Source organism: Euprymna scolopes, chromosome 17 (genome assembly GCF_053919585.1).
Source record: "Euprymna scolopes isolate OS-2025 chromosome 17, ASM5391958v1, whole genome shotgun sequence".
Lineage (NCBI taxonomy): Eukaryota > Metazoa > Mollusca > Cephalopoda > Sepiida > Sepiolidae > Euprymna > Euprymna scolopes.
In genome coordinates, this window is record NC_136498.1 from 87,964,138 (window position 1) to 87,987,202 (window position 23,065).

The 23,065-nt window shown below is 35.8% G+C and overlaps 1 protein-coding gene across 2 annotated transcripts in view; it reads left to right on the plus strand.

The window, feature by feature from the left end:
• The first annotated feature begins 1,163 nt into the window (after window positions 1–1,163).
• The window catches only part of LOC145296841 (receptor-type tyrosine-protein phosphatase alpha-like), a 978,869-nt gene continuing 956,967 nt past the window's right edge, over window positions 1,164–23,065 (plus strand). Inside the window, exon 1 of one of the 2 annotated variants that reach the window (XM_080142961.1) lies at window positions 1,164–1,306. In XM_080142961.1, the coding sequence (XP_079999087.1) occupies window positions 1,231–1,306 (76 nt within the window). In that variant the 5' untranslated portion in view covers window positions 1,164–1,230. The remainder of the gene's footprint in view (window positions 1,307–23,065) is intronic. The other variant, XM_080142962.1, reaches the window with a different exon arrangement.

A 23,065-nucleotide genomic window follows, 5' to 3' on the forward strand; every position in this document is an offset into this window, starting at 1 on the left:
GAAATTCAATTAACTTTCTTGGAGCTATATTTTTGGATTTTGCTGTCATTGGATTATTTACCTTTCACCAGACTATCCATTCACGTGTAATCACCTTTTTCTTCACCATATTCCCTCTGCTTCACTTTTGTTATCAAGTAGGATCTTTGACTTACTTGCAGTTTCTTCAAATACTTTTGTATGCAAAATCCGATCCTGCATTTTGCTAATTCCTACCCTCTGATGAGAAGGAAAGTATTTCTTCGAAACTCCGTGGATTAATGACTATCCACTTATCAAGTGTTTCCTTTTCAGATTAAATATGTTTTTAACTCTTTTTCAAAGTGTTTTAACATGTTTTATTAACTGTTTGCTCTTATATATATATATTAAAAAGTTTAACTCATGTCCAAGTAACCGACATCTAAAATTTCAAGTGTTTAGACCCAAAATTGGCGGAGGGGTTTGGTAGAGTCTGCAAAGGTCAACTTTTTCAACTTTGACCTCTTGGTAGCCAAATTTTCGCTCAAAAACTGATTAAAAAGCTTGCTGCATTTGTGATTACTCTTTGTGTAAAATTTCAAATGTTTCGATCACCAAACAGTGCAATGGAAAAACAAGCAACATCACAGACTAAAAACATATCAGCAATCAACACAATCAAAATTATCAATGAAATACACATGATGTAAGAAAAAATTAGCAAGTACCAGAACAATTCCTTTTCTCATCTGGCCAAGGAGATATAGGTTCCTCTACGCAAAATCAATGCAACTTGCAGCTCCTAGTGTATGATTAGCGGGAGAACTATCTAGCGTCACTTCTGTGTTTAGGGCCCACCGAGTAAATAGATTTTTATTGAACATATAAATACAGTAACTTAGTGTATTTTAATGTTCAATAAAAATCCACTTAACTTCGTTGGCCATAATTTACAACAATGCAATTGCAACATAACTATCCTCAACGAGTTTTAGTTGTATGATAAAAGTTTAGTGGTACGTAGTAGGAAATATTGACAAAGGTAGTTAGTGTGAACAATTTCAGAAGTGGAGTTTTAAAAAAGATGAAAAAGTTTCAATCGTAGTCTGAACAAGTGGAATGCAACATGGAATGTGGACGTGCGCAGGGTGGCGACGTGGGTGTAGAACAGGTCTGTCTGTCTCTCTCTCGTTCTTTGACCAATCACAGATGTCGTTGCATGTCAACAACCACTTCCGGGTGAGAGATGGCAGTCGATCATGAAGTAAGATGGCGGAAAGATTTAGGAAACAACTCGGAGGATTACTCATTATATTATACCTTCTCGTGATCACAACGAAAGCTCGTAAGTAACCAGTTTCTTACTGAAATAAATATAGTTAAAGTGGATCATTTTACGTGGATACTGTTATTGTTTTTCCAACTAAATCTGACAAATGTGTAATGTAAAATGACTAATTTCTAATGTTGATTCTCTTAGAGAATGGTCGCCCGTCTTTAAAAAATCTATTGGTCATCTCTCGTTTTCCTTTTATTAGCTTTTCGGTTTTAATGAGCTGCGTGTGTGCAAGATAAATGTTTATGTGCAAAATCTTAACACGAAAGAAAGTTTGTATATTTGTAATCAAAACGAAAAGTTAATTTAAATATTGCTTATAGAAAATGATGCAAGTCATAATCACCAAATTTCTCTTTTACCGAAGTAGAAGAAAACAAAACAAAACAAAACTTTTCCCCTGCAAAAAAGTCATTTAATTAAATAAGGTGTGTGTGAGTGTCGAAATGAAATTTAAGTAAAAAAAAAGAAAAAAGATATTTTTTAAAATTTTATGCTGAACTTCCACAATTTTAATTATCAATTTTATCGAAGGAAAATAGACATACTTAAAATCAATTAAAATACGCTTAAAAAAAAAAAATGAAAAGTCGTAATGTGGTCACTGTTCGATCTCATTTTTTTTATTTTAAAATGCCAATGAAAAAAACTGATGAATTTATCGTTTTTTATTTCTTTAAAAACTGTTGAGAGGTAAGTTTTATTTGTGAATTTATTTTAATAAAACAAGATAACAGTTTACTGGCTAATAAATAAAAACATTGCAAATCAATGAAGAATTTTTGCTTCATTGATTTGTGATAAATTCGACTAATTTTTATATTTTTGTTAGAAGTTTTTGTTAGAAGTGATTTGCATATTTAACACACTTTTTTTTTTTTTTTTACAACTTTGCGAATTATTTTTCTTGTAACCTTTAAAATCTTTTTGTATTTATTGATTATCCGGAGAATTTGTGATTTAGTTGCTATTACTCCATTTAAGTAATTATATAAATAAAACAGTGCTAATGCACTTACTGATCCGCGCTATTTTTTAAAAATCGTATTTCCAAGTTTAATTAAAGTTTTATATGTTTTTTTTTATTCAATTGTAAGGTTAAAGTACAGAATAGGCACAAAACACTCTCCTCATGTTAAGAATGGCTTTTAAAATAATAACGTTATTATTTCAGCACGGATCAACAAGTGCAATAAAACATACGTTTAACAACAATTCAGATCTTTGTATTAATCACACAAAATCTCGTGTGGCTCTATTTATCGTCTTTGATTTATGCAGGATTTTTAAGTTAAATTCAATTTTTACGATATCTTTTTATTCAATTGTTAGGTGAAAGTGCCGAATAGTTACAAAACTCCATCCCTCCCCATATTAAGAATAGGTTTTTAAATAGTATTTTTTTAGTAAATACGTTATTTAGGAACCCATCTTATTACGTTTCTGAATTTTTGATATGAGGATTGGTTATTCGTATTTGGAATCTTTGGACTGCTGTTCTCGTCTTGAGTGTCATTTTCACAACGTGTTCAGGTGTATTTTGTCAAACTCGGGAATGTTTCTGTCGAACTCGCAAAGACCCGTAGGGAGGGCAGTGGTTAGAATACTTGGAAAACTCAATTGTTAAAATGATATTCTCAGTGTGGGCGACCGAAAAGACTTACTGATCCGCGCGATCTTTTTAATCGTATTTCCAAGTTTAATTAAAGTTTAATATGTTTTTAAAAAATTTAATTGTAAGGATAAAGTACAGAATAGGTACAAAACACCCTCCCCATGTTAAGAATGGCTTTTTAAATACTATTATTTCAGCGCGGATCGGTAAGTGCAGGAGTACCACTGAAAAATACAATTGCGAATTACTTAGGACCTCTATCCATTCATAGCTGACGGAATGAGAGCATTAAATAAAGGGTTCCGTTCGAAATTCCGTCCAAAACCTCGAGTTCGACAAGATACACTCGAAGAAAGACTGAAGTCTTCTTCGACCGAAACGTTGTGAAAATGACACTCAAGATGAGAACAGTAGTCCGAATATTTCAAATACGAATAACCGTTATTATTTCAGCATGGTCTGTAGTTTACATAAGTGCCGTAACTTTAATAAATACACATTGAATTAAATTTAAAAATTTAATTAGAAATATTTACTAAGATAAATCGAATATTTATTCAAATAAAAAATAAAGAAAAACTAAAGTTGAAAAAATAAAAGCCAATACCGTAAACAATGCAGAGTGATCCGCGCTATTTTTTAAATCGTATTTCTACGTTTAATTAAAGTTTTATGTTTTTTATTCAATTGTAAGGTTAAAGTACAGAATAGGTACAAAACAGCCTCCCCTCCCCAGGTTAAGAATGGCTTTTTAAATAGCGTTATTATTTCAGCACGGATCACTCTCTGCATGAGTCCCAAACAACTATTTTTACTTTTATTTATTTTTGTATTTAAAATACTTGTGGTAAAGAGTTAGTTTTGATATCACCTTAAACAATAAACATAAACCAAGTGATTACAAAATGAGGGACCAGTTTTAGAAGCAGGTCGTCACTTTCCGTTTTAGTGACTACACACAGATTACGGTTACATTATCATTTCTTCTCACATTGTTCGAATACTCATGTCTTTTCCTATTAAGATATATACTATTTATTCATTTACATTATACGATACAGTCAAATATATTTGCTACATAAAAATAAAATACTTATTTTCGTTGTTCCTTATCTATTATATTAAAGCGGAGTTTGTTTCATGAAAGTTTTTCTCATAGCGTAAAATATACACTAACACATTTTTCTCTGGGATGGAATTATGTTTGGAAAAAAACAAACCTTTTAATTCTAATAATTAGCCGTAAGCAATCCGATTTTGACGACATTAGTTTTGGTTTGTAGAAAGGTGTCAACTTCTACCATCATGCAGCGCCTGAACCCCCCAAATGGTCACCTATTTGGTACTGACCAGGTTCGACGTCATTTCGGTGATTTAGCTGTCAGATAATTTTTAAGTAATGAAACCAAGTTAGGTGATGGAAAAAAATAGCCCCGTTCAGTCTCGAGAGACAATGAATAAGGGTACCTGTGTAGCAGGAATCAGGATTGCGCACTCGAACAGCATCTCTTAAATTATTAAAGTCCAGTGCCAAGAAATAGTACAGGACGCCTCTAAATAGGCACGGCCAAAACAAAAGGAGGGATCAAGTATTTTTTTTTATGGAGTCTTTAAAAATCTACCAAAAATAAAGTAATTATCTAATCAATACGAAATTTTCACCGATTATTAAGTGAAAAATGAACTTTATAATGATGTACTTTTTTTTTCAATATATATATATATATATATTTTTTTTTTTGCCTACAACCTCCCTTCTTTATTTGTGGGTACAAATCTGCTTCAAATAATTAGCCGAAACTGAGCAAAATATATTGTATTGTGTGGAAGGTGAGGATTGTAGATTAAACAAACAAACAAACAAACAAACAAAAAACAACTGCGCACATATCGGATTTTAAGGTTGAAAATCCGAATTTTGAATGTGTTTTCATCTTTTATGATTTGAAGCGTAAAATTCGTTGAATATGTTAATAATAATTATCTTTCAGGTTAGCAAAAAAAAAAAAAAAAAGTTGTACTTTCATTATTTTTGCGAAAAACACTTTTTAAATCTTTGAAAAATAAATTATTAATTTTCTTTTAGTGAACCCAATATTGCTAATATGCCATTAAATAGGAAATGCTTTCAAGAATCGATACTAAAAAAAAAAAAAATGATAAATAACTGCGCATTTTACTAAAAAATATTTCTTGCGGCAATTTCTTATTTATTCACCTGTGGTAGCCCAACTCTGATACTAGATGCAAGAGTTGTTTTCAACATATACGACGCTTAAAATTCACAAAATGGTCACCCACCTGGTACTAGCCAGCTTCATCGTTGAAAAAAGAATTAAACCCTTCCCTTCACTTAATCATCAAATGAATAGTTAAAAATACATGGCTAAAGAGAGTTTATTTAGTCCCCTCCAGGCCTCCATACTTAATTTTAAACTATCATTAATTTTTTTTTTAAATTTCGCTACACATATAATATATGCGATATAAAAAGTTAGAGTACTTATATTGTAATATTTTTATGACCGTGGAAAATTTCAAATTCTATTAAAGAGTAGAAAAAGTTTTATTCTGCTTTTCATATGATAAAATTCAGGCTTTTATTTTTCATGTGAAAAAAAGTTGATCAAGGATAATAGATTTTAATTTGTTTAAAAAGAAACAACATTTTTTGGCCGTGTCTAACTGTAAACAATGCCGTGCCGAGATAAGCAAAGAAAAACAGTCTTATTTTGGAGTTTTCCTTCTGCTCGACTAGTTGCACAACCAAGGCTTGGGAGTTTATCTTTACCCTACTGCTTAATAGTTGGAAGTATGTATACTATGATACTAAAATATTTAATAATGATAATCATAATAAAGTGTGACTGAATTAAACATCAAATCATAACCAACTTTTTCCTATAAATACTATTAATGTGTGTTCAATAATTGTTTAATCTATTTCCTGCTTCCTTCGCTTCTACTCGTTTGACTTATCGGTCCATCAATTCACTGTTTTAATACCTCATTGTAATACAGCTTCTTATTTCAGTAGCTTCTTTCCATGAACTGCAAGCTTTTGGAACTCCCTCTCTCTGCTAACTGTTTTCCTCCTACCTTAGTCGTTGAAGACAAAGATCAATAGACATCTCCTGTCTTTCGTTTCTATCTTACCTCAAGTTGCTTCACGCCTTTTCTGGATTGAGTTCTATTAAAAAAACAACAGCACCCCCCCCAAAAAAAAACCCTTAGTTACACCTTAAAAAATAAAAAAGACAAATAAATAAATAATAATAAAAAAATTGTCATAGCTAAAGCTCTCCTTTGTACTTGTAAGGAATCGGCACTCGGGGCATTTCCGTTGAGTCAAATCCGAGTATAGACGGAGGATTCCGAATCAATCTGAGAAATGACTGAAGCAGTTTTTTTATTTCTTTTTTTTTTATGACGTGACCCAGCGTCGTTGCCCCCACCCCACCACCCAAAGAATGAAAAATCTACTTTTTTGCCTAATGCGTTTAAACGGCCCTTAAAAATATGAAAAAGAAATTTTGAAGAAAAAAAAAAAAATTTAACATTTTAGTGGGGATCACTTTCCTATGTAAATTTAATGTAAAATGAGCACCCATTTCTTGGCCACCTAGCATTCAATGAGACATGACTTTTTTCAAGTTTGATGACAAGGGGTGTGTGCAAAACATGACAAATTCAAATTTAATTGGCAGGGGAGGAGAAGAGAATTACATTAGAAATAACGATAAACTTAATTTAAATTCTTTTGAAATTTTGGTAAATGTGGCTTGGTAGACCATTATTTCGGTGCTAGTGCACTTATTGATCCGCGCTATTTAAAAAAAAAATTTTTTTATTAAAGGTTTATGATATCTGTTTTTATTAAATTGCAATACAGAATAGGTACAACCCCCCTCCCCATGTTAAGAGTGGCTTTCTAAATAATCACGTTATTATTTCAGCACTTTTTGTTATACGTGGTGGCCATTGTTATACGCGCAAGCGTGCATATTTTTGTGGAAAACTTTAAATGCGATATTTGATTTCAGCACACCCGAAAAGCCCTAGAAAACAGTTTTTTAAAAATTATTTTTAAGTAGGTTTTGTGTTAGTCTACCAGGCCACAATTACATTTTTAAAAAATTATTTTTTCTTTCCTTCCAGAAAAAAATGTTTTATTTTATTTATTCATTTTTTTTTTTTTTGGTTATTTTTAATAAAAAAGATTAACTCTTCATTATCTTTACGTCGTCTCTCCCCGTTTTTGCACGTGACATAAACAGATATGTCACGTTATATTACTACATGAAGCATGCGGAAAAGTATGTTTGCAATATCGTGAAAACTACTTGCCAGCCCAATTTGAAATGCGATATTCGTTTTAAGCACACCCGAAACCCCAAAAAACAAGTTTTTTTAAAGGTAGGTGGTGTGTTGGTTGGTCTACCACGCCACATTTACCACAGATTAATTCAATTTATCATTATTTTATGTTTCAAATTTAATCCCCCCAACATAAAAAAAAAAAAAAAAAAATTGAATTTGTCATATTTTGCCAACCCCCACTAGGTGTATCAGAATTTTTTGGGAATTTTTGACACCTCTAACAGAAAATTGCGAATGAAACATAAAAAACTCGTAATTTCTCTTTTTAAAGTGGGTTGTTTATTTTCTGTATGGAATATACTTCCAAAATAAACTACTAAAGTTGTTTAAAAAAATTTTTTTTATTTTTTAAAAAACAGTGTTTATAAAGTGCCAGTGCGCGTTCAATCAGCCATTTAAAATTTTTTTTTTTTTTTTACGTATGAAACCAATTGAATTTTACGAGTGAAATTAAAAAAAAATTTTAAACTTTAAAAATCAATCAAAATTTTTCTATTGGTTCAATTTTTACGATATTTTCAGGGCCAATGTGAAATTTTATGCTCTTTCGATTAAACCGAATATATTTTAGACAAACGTTTTTTTTTTTAAATCCCCTCCCCCCATTTTGAAATGTCTATTAAAATTTAAATAATTAATTTACTCACCAAAGTTTTATATATCACAAATTGAAAATAAAACATCAATAAATAAAATATTCTAATTTAAAACAAAAAAGAAGTGTAAAACCCTTTTTTTAAACCACGTTTTTTTGTTTTTTTTATTTATTTATTTTTTTTTTATTTTAATGAAAGCTCATGTTATGTTATCGTCAAGTAAATACCGGACGCTGACGACAATTTTTTTCTATTTTATTTAATGTTTTATTTTATTTATTTATTTTTTCTTTTTAGATATTAAAAAAAAAAAAAAAAAAATCACCCGATAAAGTAGAAATAAAATATAATCAAAAACTCGCGTATTTCATTGAGAGAATAAAAAAAAAAAAAAATCGGTCGACTGGGTTTTTTGTTTAACGGCAAAATTTATAAGTGAATGTGTGCTTTTTTTTTTTTTTTTAAATCTTGGTTAACAGCACGCAATAATTATGGCGTTTATAAGTCACCGTAAGATAATCGCGAAAAAAATCAGATTTGCCTCCCTTTATTTAAACAGTCAAAAAAATCTGAGTTCGCGTTTTTTTTTTGTTAATCCTTGCTTAAAAAAGTATTTTATTTAAAAAGGTCATGGAATATAAGTATAAATATGGATAAATTCTTAACAATGAACAATGGAAGTACACATTGAATAGAATTTTTTGTACTCATGCAAAGAGTGATCCGTGCTGAAATAATAACGTTATTATTTAAAAAGCCATTCTTAACATGGGGAGGGGAGGGTGTTTTGTACCTATTCTGTACTTTAACCTTACAATTGAATAAAAACACATATCATAAAACTTTAATTAAACGTGGAAATACGATTTAAAAAATAGTGCGGATCACTCTGCATTACCACCGAATTTTTTTATAGGTGAGTGATTTTTTGGAATTTATATATATTTTTGATAATCGAAGTAAGTAGAATTTCGTTGATTTTTCTTTAAATCTTTTTTAAAGAAAACCGATTAAAAAAACAAATATTGCATAATTTGCTATTAAAGTTATTATTATTTTTTTTAATTTGGTCTTTGCTCCTTTAATTAAAAAAAAAAATTAGGGTTTGAATTACATTTTTCAAGTAGTTATAAGTTTCGAAAGATAGTAAGTTGATTTATTCAAGTTCATATATGGCATTTTTAATGGCCGCTTCTTCTGATACACCTAAATCTCCACAGTCACCAAACTTGAAAAAATGCTATTGGTGACATGACTCGTTGAATGCTAGTTGGCTAAAGAAGTAGATGCTCATTTTACGTTAAATTTATATGCGAAAGTGTCATTTAAAAGAAAATTGTGGAAGTGGACTTAATCTAAAAAATACCATAATTTCTTCCTTCATATTATTTTCAAAGACCATTTAAACGTGTTAGGCAAAAAAAAAAAAAAAAAAAAAAAAATTGTTCGGGGTTAAACGCTGAGTCGCGTCATAAAAAAAAATACCGCAGTTTATTTTGAAAGCTACAATTTCTTTCTTTCTTTTTTTTTAGTTTTTAGTTTTTGAATATTTTCGATAACCTAACTCTTCTCGTGTTTTGTGTCGTCCGTCAAAAAAGCCGCCAAAAAAAAAAAAAAAAAAATGTAAAACACTTTTTTTTTTTTTTTTTTTTTGGCGGCTTTCAAATCGTAAACGGTTTTGGTCATTTCTAGCACTGGATTCTTCGTCAATAGTCGAAACTGACTCAATAAGAACGGAAATAGAAAAAAAAAAGTTTCTTAACCTTTGTGTCAGGATCAAAGTAAACGACTTTTTATAAAATGTTATGCTTATAAATTTATTTTATTGCTTATATATATATATATATATATATATATATATATATATATAAAAACACATGATTTGGGAATCTTAAGTAGGACGATTCCCGGTGTGCTTAAGGTATTGTGGTGAATGAGAACTATAGCTAGGATCAAGCATAGAATAGCAAAGGGTCAGTGATGAGGATAACCATAGACACCCCCTCCCCAATTTTTGAGTGGCCTTGTGCCTAATTTTTAATTTATTTATGTTTTTCAGAGTTAATAAAAATATATAACTCAAAGTGTAGTATCTGTTTTGATGCTGCACTTCATTTTTTTCATTTCACTTTTTTGGTCTCGATAAGTTGAGGAGAAATCCTTCATGACTGATATATATTTTTTTATTTTTGTTACTAATCAGTGCCCCTTTTTGGGGAGCTGGTTTCATTATAAACCGACCTTCAGTCTAACAGACAAAAGAACTGAAATCCCCTATGTGGCCATTCCTTACAATTTATTATTAGAAAAAAATCTATCAGAAGTTCCCAAACTAAAAACATTTGTAAAACATTCATTTTACTGCACTCAACTGTAAAAACGAAATAAACTTAATTTTTCTCATCGTGATTCTGCTAACAATGGGCAAAAAGACACGTGCGTTGAGAGAAAACCTTTTAACAAAAACAAAATGAATATAATATTATAATGTTACTTCAACGTAGAACGCGGACAAGTCCGATAACATTATCTTTTTATTTAATGGTATCGTTATTTTAAGAAAATAAAAATAAATGATCTTAAAATAAATTAGTTTTGTCTGCCTCTACTTTATTAGAATCTCGCACATCACGTCATGCCATGCGGATCTGGTTTCTTATAATTTTGATCGCCCTTTATTTTTTAGTGCAAGTATCGATAATTGCTTATAGCGATAGTTTCGTTTTTATTGGGAATTAAATTTCTTAATAATTGAAGTTATTGCAATTTCGCAAAAGCTTTATTTAAAATAAAACTATTTATGGATTTACCTCTATTTACACATAAATTTTTACATTTTTAAAAAAAGTTTGTTCGAACCAAACACCCGTTTTAAAATGAACTTATAAAAATGCTTGATTAAAATTAGTATCTTTTTCATTTTGCTTCCTAGGATTTGCTAAAATATTCTAACACCAATTTCTCTGCTACAAATTTTATGATAATGCTTTACCAGCAGCAAATAAATGGAATAATCGATTTATTGATCGATTTATTGATTATTCCTCACTGATCGATCATTGGTTGGTTATTTTATGTGCACACAATCTAATAAATTATAATAATATGCTGATCAAACGCATCTTTATTTCTTTTCGTATTTATTTTTTTAATTGTGAAATAGTTTTGAAAAAAAAATCGTAAAATTGTTTATAATTTGATACTTTTTTTTTTTTTTTTTTACAAAAGTATCTGTATTAATATAACTTAAATCAGATCTCAGGTGTCTGTGTTTTTAGTCTATACATAACTTAAATATTGAATTATTGGAACGGAAGCTGTGGAAGTAAAATGGATACATGGTGTTCGTTATACTATGACCCACGTTAGCAAGTTATAGGTATGGGCAAAAATAGGGGGAGCTAGTTTTGAAAGCTGATTTATCATAATTTTTTTGTAGGTTTCCGACTACTTTTTGATTGCATTTGAAAAATTAGAAACTAAAGTTAATTTCCTAAAGGAAAAAAATATTTGTACACGTGAAAAAAAGTTATGAAAAATGTTTTCATAGCGAGCTAACTAATTCAGCTAAATTTTGAAGTTAAATAAATTCATTGTAAAAATCCCTTAAAAGATAAATATTAGTTTTCTGGGTCTATTTCAAAGATAAGTAGTAAAGTCCTAAGATATTGAATTAAAAAAAAACAAAACACATTGTTTGTGCAAAAATAACTTAATTAGCCCTCAAAAAGCAAGTAATTTACCGTTCGCCAAAAACGCAACAAACTAAAATTTTCTAAACACGATTATAAGGAGGCCCAAAATTTCAGCCAATCGAAACGCTGTTTCAAAATGAAGTCATGATAGTAAAAGGAGGTAGGGATGTCAGATCTCCCCCCCCCCCAGACATGCATCCATGCATTCCTATTCTGAACGTTTGTATCAATTTTAATCATTTTTAATTTAATTATTTTTTATGTTCCTGTTTTTAAATTAATTTTTTTTTTAAATTATTGTTTGAGATTATATAAAAATTATGTTATGCCGAAAGTTTCACATTCTTGCGAGCAAGGAAATTATTAAGATCTTGCATATAAAAATTATGCGAAATCTGTAATTAAAAAAAAAGGTAGAAATATTTTTGCTGTTATAATTCTTTTCATGTGAAAATATTAAATAAACAATGCTTAATTCAATGGTAATATTGGTAGTTTGAGAAATTCATTTTCCTTCGAGTTATATCGAATTCATTAATACGAACTTTAGGGGCTTTTTTCGTAATGTTCCTGTAAAAATTATTTTATTTATTTTTTATTGTTACAAATCACGATGCTTTATTTATATAAAAAAAGCAAAAATAAATTATTGCGTTTTTTATTTACTACTGAAAACCATAACTTTAGTAAAGGTATTTTTTGTTTAAACAAAATAATACATTTCCACTCAGATTTAAATAAAAAAAATTAGTTCATTATATTCTGCGATCATTATTTGCTAAATACTGAAAATTTTATTAAAATTGGTTAATTTCCTGATTTTTGGTGGATTTTTAAGTAAAGGGAAAGGTCAAAATGTTTATACATTTTGAGCATTGGCATTCATTTTGCTCGTACCTAGCAAGTAAATATTCTTTGGTATTTTCGCTAGGAGTAAAGTGTAGTATCTGATATTAGACTTCAGATTTTCTGTTCTCGGTCAGTGAAAGAAAATCCTTTCAGACCGAGGCAATTTAAATTTTTTTTTTTTTTTTTTTTTTTTTTTTTGAAATAGGATTTTCCCCATATTAAAAATCAACCTTGTTTCTAACTCTTCCCACGTAAGGACTCTGGTTAGTAAAAACAAAAGAAAATAATTTGTGTGTAAAACAGCAGCAAAAAGTGTTTTCTTTTGAGAATACAAAGTTTAGGATTTAATAGGCAGGATATAAGTAAATGTTTAATGATGTAGTTGTGGAAAGGTAACAGTTGAAATTGCTTACTATGTAGTTTGTTATGGAGATTGTACCTTGATAAGGACAGTTTATCGCAAATAGTGTAAAAAAATAAAAATAACTTGTTCCAAAAAGGACAATTTATTGTATAGAGTTGATTGGTTCCCTGACACAGGCATACATTCCATAATATGTGTGTAGTTATATAGAGGATCAGGTTTGACATTCCAAACATAATTATCCAGCCTCTCCCATTAGTTATCATATCTGGCCAAATGAGACTCACTAATGAGTTTAAGCATAGCTTTTTTACTAGGGTAAGATAGTCCATGTAGGTGTTAGCAGCTAATCGAAATACAGCGAATAAACTTGCTCATCTAAGCAGAATGGAATATTTCAGCATTTGTATAACTTAGCTTCTTTCTTAGTTTATTTAGTTTGTCAGACAGCTGACTGACTACTAAATCACTATTGTTCTGCGAACAGGATCAATGGATCCTAAAGGTTGGGACAAGACAGACACAACTATTTCCAGTACAACTCTTGCTTTATTGCTGCCTTTATAACTGAACAATATGCATGTCTTGTTGTTGGCACAAGGAGATGCACGATATGTAAACTTTTTCAACTCACCTCTCTAGTGCACGATAGTGGTTTGGCTTAGTAAACCAAGTTGCCTGGGCATATGCTGTGAACCCTGTGATACAACCATTCCATGAATTGATCAAACCACACCAAAAGTTTTACTGGGACTCGCACCTTTCCTCCTTTTTTGTAGCTTGGAAGAAAATCCTCATTGATTTAGTAAAAGATGGCGTTTGATCATTTGACCTTGACAGGAAGACATGCATCCAGCCTGATTGGTGCAGAGAGGGAATTGGGTATTTGCTGCTTCAAAAATACTACTTCTGTTCCACTAATTCCTCAGTTTGTTACAAAGACGGTTAGAAAATCATTTTTGCCACATCCAGGTTTATAACAAATGCAGAAAAGAATGATGCACCACCAAAGAGTGAGTCGTTAGCCATTGTTTTTGCTTTTTTCTTTTGGTTGCCCAGATTTGTTCATTGTAATTAATCATTGGCGTTTTCAACAACCGTGAGCTTGGTAGTATCACAAATCCCAGGACATACAAATTCAAGTGAACCAGGAGTCTGGATGCTCTGTCACATTATTCAGCGAATATTTCTTCCATTCTCGCATTTCAGTGTGACTTTCCTGAAATGCTTGGATATTCAGAACATGATATTGCCTTCCAAACTAGCAGTGTTTGTACTCTTAATCAGTTGGGTTATGTATCTTCAGGCCACGTTGCTGAAGCTGCATAATCCATTCCCCAATATCAAGCCTTGTTGAAAGCTGTGCTACTTATATTTCCAGAGAAGTGTAATGATACTGAACCACTACTTTGCGATTTCTGGGAGATGCATAAGAGACTCTCTGTATTTGAGGGTATTATTTTGCTCAATAAACGTGTTGTGATCCCTCCTCTATTACAGATTAGTTATAGAAAGTCTTCATCCGGCGCATCAAGGGGTCACTAGTATGCAATTTAGAGCAAACCAGTCTATTTACTGGCCAGGATTTGATTTCAATATCCATAATTACAGATCTTCTTGTCATGATTGCACTGAAAATGCCCCTTTGCAACATTCTGAGCTACTAATTTTCACTCCAGCCTCACTGTACCCATTTCAACAAGTGTGTGCTGACTATTTTATTATACCACTATGAAGTTATTGTTGACCGTTTCAGTTGCTGGATTTGTGTTTATGCCTTTTATTTAAAGGAACTAACCAGTATACACCTGAAGGACACATTTTGTGATCTTTTCATTGCATACGGATTCGCTAAGGTAATCAGTAGCAACAGGGGATCTCAGTTTGTTGCTAAAGAATTTCAAGATTTTCTAACTCAGTGGGGTGTGAGACACAGGTTGTCGAACGGCCACGCGGAGGTGGCAGTAAAGATCGTTAAGAGGATTGTTCATGATAACCTGGTTCTCGATGGAAGTCTTAACAATGACAAAATAGCACAATCTTTTTTTGCAGAAACACACCATTGCCCATTATTCAACTTAGTCCAGCCCAGATTCTCCTCCACCGTCAATTGAGAGATAGCATACCTACACACCCGGAGCATTACCAGTTGCACACAGATTGGATTATCAGTGCTGATTAGCATGAAAAAGCATTCAATAGCCAGCATCATTGAGTGGTGTGGAATGACAGCAATAAGAAGGAGCTTTGTGGACAAAGTTGGTACAAATGTCATTCAGGGTGCTGACGTGAGGTGGACCAGGTCTGTTATTGTTGAGGTTCTCCCGTACAGACAACATCAAGTTAAGTTGTTCTCGTTGGGGAGAGTTACACTTTGGAACAGGTGTCACATTAGACCATGCACATTGTTGCCAACCGAATCCGCCCATGTACCATGGAACATGGAATCAAATGCTCATGAAAATCCTGTCACTTTACAGCAACAAACTTCTTCCGTGGACACTTCATATGATTCGAGTGATCTGAACCATCAGGTTGACAGTTCAGCCACCACCAGTGGAAATGACATTAACATTAAATGCAATTCAATAAAACTTCAACGAGCGCTAAAAGAGTCTCACTTTCAATCACCCGGGACTGAAAGAATAGCTCGCTAAAGGAAGGAGATGAACACTATACATGTCTTGTTGTCGACAGGAGGAGGTGAACGATATGCAAACATTTCCTTTGTCATTTGTTCAATTTGTATGTTTCGGTTCTCACTTGCGAGCAGCTTTTTATGTTCTGCTGATTAAAATCATTCCCATCAATCTGGTTGTTAGTCCTCACTTCCTCAGTAACTTCATACTATCCCAGCCCATTCTGTGTAAACCTCATACAAAATGGAAAGCTGCAACTTGGACTCACAAGCCTGTCTTAATTGAATTATAGAGTAATACAGTCACACTGAGCCTACTCTGAGAAGGAAACAGTCTTAATAAAATACTCAAACAATTTTCAGTGGGACATAAATTGGCTGAGTTGTCAAAACTCTCTTTAACCATTAATATTAGCACAGGATTAGTGGGTCAGGCAGATTTTTAAGAGAGCTTGAAACACTTGCAATTCTAATTGTCATTCTCTGTGATTTGTCTGGATCCCTGAAACTAACACCTTGGAATTTCTATACACATGGTAGGAACCGGGAGAGGAGGTCGGTCGAGGAATTGGTTAATTAATGGAAGACCACCCAACGATACCTGTAATATAAATAATAGGGTATGAACAAAGTGTCTGCATCTCCCCTGCCAATGGAAGTAAACAGTCCATCTATAATTCAGTTATAGTTCACTGAGGCCGGGGTTGTTGTGTGGTCTCAACCTCTTTATGACCCTGGGTGTGTTATGCTTCACTGTGGCCTCTGCAGTCGTGGGAGCTGGACTGGTTGAGATGTTCTCTGGTAAGACTGGAGGATTGAAAGACGGTAGTGTCGGACTCATTCAGGAGGTTCTGCAGGTATGACCGGGACATAGTACAGTAGTCCTGGATGAGCAGAAGTGTGGATGCTAGGGCGGAGGAATTTGCAGTTCTTGAGAGTTATACAACCTGAACCATTGATTTTAACCCAATATGGTCTGTATGGAAGGCATTCAATGATTCAACCTGTTTTGTTCCATCTACGTCGACGCTGCTTGTCCTGTATTACCACATTTGTTCCAACATTGAGATGTTCAAGTTTTTTTTATTGCCAATGTTGTATCTCCTCTCTTGAGTTTTGATGTTAACTGTTCACATTTTTGAGCAGTAAGGATCAATTCGAGGTGTAGTTGATAGGAGATTGGATTGGTTGGAATTCCATTCCTCAACTGTCTATGGAGTAAAATCTGTGCTGGACTCAGACCGACACCACGTATTGGGGTGTTTCGAAATTGCAGGAGAGCAAAGGCAACTTTGTCGGAGTTCCATTTGGGCCGATGTTGTCGTGAAGGATGCGTTTCACTGACTTGACTGCCACCGGCACGTCCATTTGATTGAGGGTACCCGGCAGAGGACAGTCTGTGCCTTATATCCGAAGCTGACAAAAATGACTGAAATCTCTCAGAGATAAATTGGGGACCACCATCAGAACTGATCTCTTGGGGAAGCTCCATGTGTGCAACAAATTTTTCTTGTCACATCAACCAGAACCTGACCTGTGGATGAATTTTCCATGTGGTGGATTATGGGCCACCCACTGAATCTATTGACAGTCACTAAATAGTGGTTGCCTTTGATTCCAAAATAATCCATACAGATCTTCTCAAATGGATATTCGGCTGGATCATTAACAATCAATGGTTCAGATAATTGAGATGGTATGTGTTCAAGGCAGTCCGCACAGCTGGCATGGTACTGGGTTATGGAACGGTGAATTCTTGGGCAGTAAACGGATTGGTGTGCCTGTAACTTCATTGAGGAAGTGCCTTGATGGCCAATGTGTAGGTGTTCCAAAATTGCTTTTCGAAGTTTGATGGGAATTACAATTCGCCTGTCAAGGAAAACAATGTCATCTGCAGAACTTAGGTTGTCACGCATTGGCCAATATGGACATATTTCCTCCTGGAGTTAATTTTGGGATGTTGGGAAGCCTATGTGTACTTGTTGAATAAAGTTTTGGTACACTGGGTCCTTCAGTCCGAATTCATGCACAGTGTCCAACGAGATGGTGTTTTTCGTGATTTCAGCCAGACCGTATACTGTTAGGCAAACAGATTCGTCCAGCCTAGAATTGTCTGCGGAAGCACTTTCATGGAGTCCCGAAACTTCTGATATTGTAGGGTAACGTGATAGTGCATTGGGACCAATATGCCATTTGCCAGGACTGTGGAAGATTTTTGAATGACCAACCAAGGTTGCTTTCTTTCAACCGGAATAAATGTGGGTTGTCTATTGAGTCAAGCTCACAGTTGTTGAACACACCAACTAACGGTTTATGATCCGTTGCAACAATCAATTTAGAGCAACCCTGTTTGAACAAAATGAGTGTTGGATATTCCATGAGATTGCCAGTGCCTGACCTTCAGTTGGGGAATATCCCTGTTCTGCACTGTTTGTGAATCTTGATCCTGTCAAAATAACCTTCCAACCATTTTTGCAGCACATTGGGGCCTTGCTATCGTCACAGGAACAATGCTGCTGCAGGAGGAGGTATCCGATGCTAGTGCGGCTCCAGTCAGTTTGCAAGAATGTGTTTTTGTTGGCATCAAACAAAGAAACACCTGATCTCATGCAATCAACAATAACTTTCTTGGATTGGTAGAAAAGTCTGTCAAGATTGTCGTCCCAGAAAAACTTTTTGTTCGGTTTTATCAAGTCCCTGAATGGTTCCATGATAGAGCTGATGGCATATGCCCAGGAGATTTGGTTTACTAAGCCAAACCATGATCGTGCATCAGTGATGTTAGTTGGTGTCGGAAAGTTCTCAATAGCTGATATTATCTTTGGGGATGGCTGTACACCTGTTGGTGTGATCACAAGGCAACCAAACTCAACGGTCTTCTTGCCAAATTGAAATTTATCGATATTAGCCACGATACCATTGGCAAGAATGGTGCGGAAGTCCCACACATGATAGAAATGTGTCTCGATAGTCATCATACAACAGCGTGTCATCTACAACTTTCACTTTTCGCTCAACGCAATCGATCACCTTGTCAAATCGATGCGTGTATGCATCACCAGATGCCTTGAATCCCTGTGGCAGTCACAGATAACGATACTGGCCCCATTCTGTAATGAAGGTCGTGAGATGCCGAGAGTCTTCATGTAGCGGGATGCCATGATAGCCATCAGTAGCATCGATGACAGATTTGTATGTGTTCGGTGGGATTTGAGCAGAGAGCTGGAACGGTGGTTGAACATGATGAGTTTCCCTGATAATAAAATGAATTCAAACGTTGTAGGTCGACAGTTCGGCGTGGGCTACCATTCTTTTTGGTTGTAACGACCATAGGAGCACACCATGTGACCGGTGTGCCAATGGGAACAGGTGTGACAATACCTCTTGATACATCCCTGTCCAAGTTCTGCTTTACTGCAGCCTTCCAATGGTGTGGCACTGGGATTGGCGGGTGTTGCATGTATGGTTTCACATCTGCTGTGAGATGGATCTTTGCAGGCGTGGTATTCATCTTTGGGAAAAAGCCTGAGTTGTTGAAAGTGCTCAAGTGGAATGCATCTCTGATGAACGATGCCAACTTCGGAATATTTTCTGGAACGGGGTTGAAGGGCATTTTGCAAGGCTTTGGAGGAGGATCATCTCTGGGTAGATTGACGGTGGAGATGGATTCTGACTGTGTGGTTGTCATTGTGAATGGGAATGTGTGTGGTAAAATTTTGGTATCAATACAACCTGTTCGACTGAAATACAACCTGTCCACTTTGTCACAAATGTATACTGGCTGTGTCGTAGAATGGCCACTGATGTTAAAGGAAATAGGAATCTATCTGATGCATGAGAGGGTGGATCCACCAACAGTAATGATCTTTTTGTTACATGGATGCAACAGGGATCCCTCTATGCTGAGAAGCTCCAGAAGTTTCCTGTTACTAATGCATATGGAGCCCCCGCTGTTGGAAAAATGTTAATCACAGTGTGGTGGTGGGCCGCCAATGGATGACACAGTGGCTGGAATCTCCTGGATATTATGGTTCGCTGACTGGAAACAGTCCTGATCTCTGTCATATTGAACATGGGCGACAAGATTGACACCGGAAATTCTAGCACTTGCTCGGCAGACAGGTAAAATGGTTTGGGCGCCTACACCCACTGCAGGTTTGTCTCCATGTAGGGCACAGTGTCGATCTTTGATACAATGTATGTTGTAAGCTGCCACAACCATTGCATGGACTGTTTGGTTGTCGAGAGGAGCGAGAGCTTGCAGCTGTCAGCATGTAGGTTGAATTGGTCGACCGACGGATAGATCTCTGCTGATTTTTGTACCCTGATATATGGGCGGCATGAATTTCACTGGAATTGTGAAGTTTGGCCTGGTCATGAACTGCCGATTCAAAGACCTTGGCATGGTTGATGACGGAGTCAAGGCTCGATAGTTGGGTGGTCTTAGCTAGGATATCAGTCTGAAGTGATTCATTGAACAGTCCATTGATGAATTGTTCCTTGATATTGTCATGATTGCAGTGTGAGCAACTGTATGCACATTCCACGACAGCAGTGCGTAAGCATATCTCATATTCCTGAATGGACTCGTGTTTGTATTGCTGGAGGGAACAAAACGCAAGTTGATTGGCAAACGGGTTGGAACTCTTTGTGACAAGTGACTCAATTATGTCCAGGAGTTCATCTTCCAGTTACTCGAGAAACTGTGGAATAGTGTTTACGATGCTATTCTGGACAGTTACTGCAGCAGTTGTATAGATGAGGGATAATGTTCATCTTGGAAAGTCCCGTAATCTTTTTGTAAATTGTTGAATTGTGTAGTGGACTTTCGGTCAGCGTTCAAGTTGTGGATAACTTGACAAAGACTAAAGTTAATATTTATTTTATTTGATAAAATAAAATTACACAAATAAAAATGTGGCACAAGGCCGAAAAAGGGGGGTGGGGGTTAATGTTGACCTAACTAACATAACGTTAACTTAACTAGACTCTTTCACCAAAATACCAGAATCACTCTGTGGACATCCTACTTAAAACCCGAAAGTTACAAATATATATACATGATGTGGGGGGGGGGGTTGGGGATAAAAATCTTATTTACAAAATTGGATGAAAAATATACAATGCTAAAAGGTGGTTAGTAAAAAGAACCCCCTCACTACTAATTGTGGCGGATAAAAAGTTTTGCCAGTCGAAAAGATGTAGGTCCCACGAAAACTGACTTTATACAAACACAACAAAAATGGCCCACATCTCTGGCAAAACAGTTTATCCGTCACCTAAGGGGCCGGGATTGGGGGTTATCGAACCAAAAGTGGGAGGAAAAAAAAAAAAAAAAAAAAAAAAAGGGACGCTGGGACAGGGAAAACCAAAAAAAAGGGGATTGGGGCGATGATAGCATGCATACTCTAGCTAAGTTAAAAATCGAACAAAAATGCCTAACTAGCCTACTCTAGGAGGTCCAATGCATGTCTGTTTGATCAAGTCACCCAAAATCCTTAAAAAAACCTAAGCCACTCAAAAAAGAAATTCAAGATTAGCTCCATTCACTTTACACAATCGCGAAACTTTCACCCACCTGTCGTTGAAATTCACAGGAGTGAGTTTCACCTTCTCCAGCTTAATTCGCATTTTCAATCGATATTTGAAAATGAGGACAAGCTGGGGAGCAGTGAAGGTCTCACCTCCGTAAACCTCCTTCTGTCGCGTCGTCCAAATCACGCCTCTCATAACTGCTAGTAAACACAGAAAAACATAGCGTTCTTCTTTCTTCATGGTCGGTGCCCAGTTGCAGCACGGGGAAACCGACTCCAGCACAAAAAACCGCTCGCTCAGCATGCGAACCGTGAAGCCTTCAACTAACTCACACAACGGTCGAACAATGGCGCAGTGGAAGAAAGCATGATCAAGGTCTTCCTCCCATTCTCCGCATCGGACACAATTGGGTGTCTCCGTAAAACCCGCTGCGTAAAGTCTTTTGCCGACCCAGAGGGCATTTCGTATTACCAGCCAGGTGAGTGATGCCTCGTAATTATCGAAGCAGCTCGACCCAGGCGCCCAAGGCCATATTAAGCGGCGCTCCTCCTTCGTAAAACCGAACTCCTCAATCTTTTCGTCTCGAACGGATCCCCTCACTAAGGCCCGATATAGCGCCTTGCGAGACAACAGCTGGGTGTCAGAGAGGCTTTCTTGGACCCGTAGAAGAAATCTCAAGGCCTGCCGACACTCGCGATAGAAAGGGCACTCGTTTCGGAACAACTTGTGTGCCTCCCCTCCAGCCGAATGCACACTCTCCAAAGCCTGAAAGGCTTTCTTAGTGTCTTCTATCCAGAAGACACCGTTTCCCTCACTTGGTGTACACATTCGATCCAGGTATATCAGCCTAAGAGTGTGTCTACGTATTTGCACACTAGGCATACCCAGACCGCCTTCAGACGGATGCAGGTAACAGACCTCCCGAGTAACCATGGCTTGCTTTCCGCGCCATAAGAATGCAAAAAGAGCACGCACCAGATCAACTAGTGTGGTCTCCGGGAGTGGAAGTACTGATAGACGGTAAAGGATCAGGGGGTAGGTATGAGAATTGCATACCTCCGCCCGACCCTTCAAAGACAGATTTCTCAAGGCCCACAAATGAGATGCGACCTTGACCGCTTCCAATACCTCCGACCAATTTTTCTCCAGCTGGAGACCGGGGCCAAACCAGACGCCGAGTAGCTTGCATGGCCCATCAGTCCAACCAAAGGGTCCCTGAAGGGGCATACCCCTCCAGGCATCGATACGTAAGCCAATAGACTTAACGTAGTTAATTATGGCCCCTGTGACCTTGGCATACCGACTTGTTTCTATGTCAACGACTCTAATCTCGGCACTGCTCGTTACAAGCACAGTCACGTCGTCAGCATAGGCGGTATACTTTACCGGGGTAGAGCCACCTGGCAAAGTAATCCCGCGAAGGACCGGATTCACCCGAAGCTGGCGCAAATATGGCTCAAGCGCCAGCACATATAACATTGGGGATAACGGACAACCTTGACGGATCGATCTTGTTAACATGAAGGGTTTCGACCTCACCCCATTCACTTCTACCATAGCACCAGGGTTGGCATACAAGAGGCAAATCCAAGAGCGAAACTGGGGACCAAACCCAGCCGAGCGAAGAACAGCCTCTAGGTAACGATGGTCTACTCTGTCGAATGCTTTGGACTGATCTAAGTTGATCAGCGCGGCTTCAGTGTCGACTTTTTCTACGATCAAGCGTATCGTGTGCAAATTGTCTTGAATCGTCCGGCCCTTAACAGAACAAGTCTGTTCGGGACTTATTAGACGGTGTAAGACAATCTGCAGACGATTTGCTAAGATCTTGGCCAAAATCTTTAACTCTGTGTTTAACATCGTTAAGGGCCGGAAATTACCTATCCCATCCCCTCCATTTTTATCTTTGCGTAACAATTTAATGATCCCCCTGGTAAAGTACTGAGGTATGCACCCGTTCCTAAACCAGGAGTTAAAAAGTACGGTCAGCAAAGGGATAAAAATGGGCGACAGCCTCAAATACACCTCGTAGGGCAGACCATCTATCCCAGGGGTCCTGTCTAGCCCGACCTGTTTCAAGGCCTCAATGACTTCTT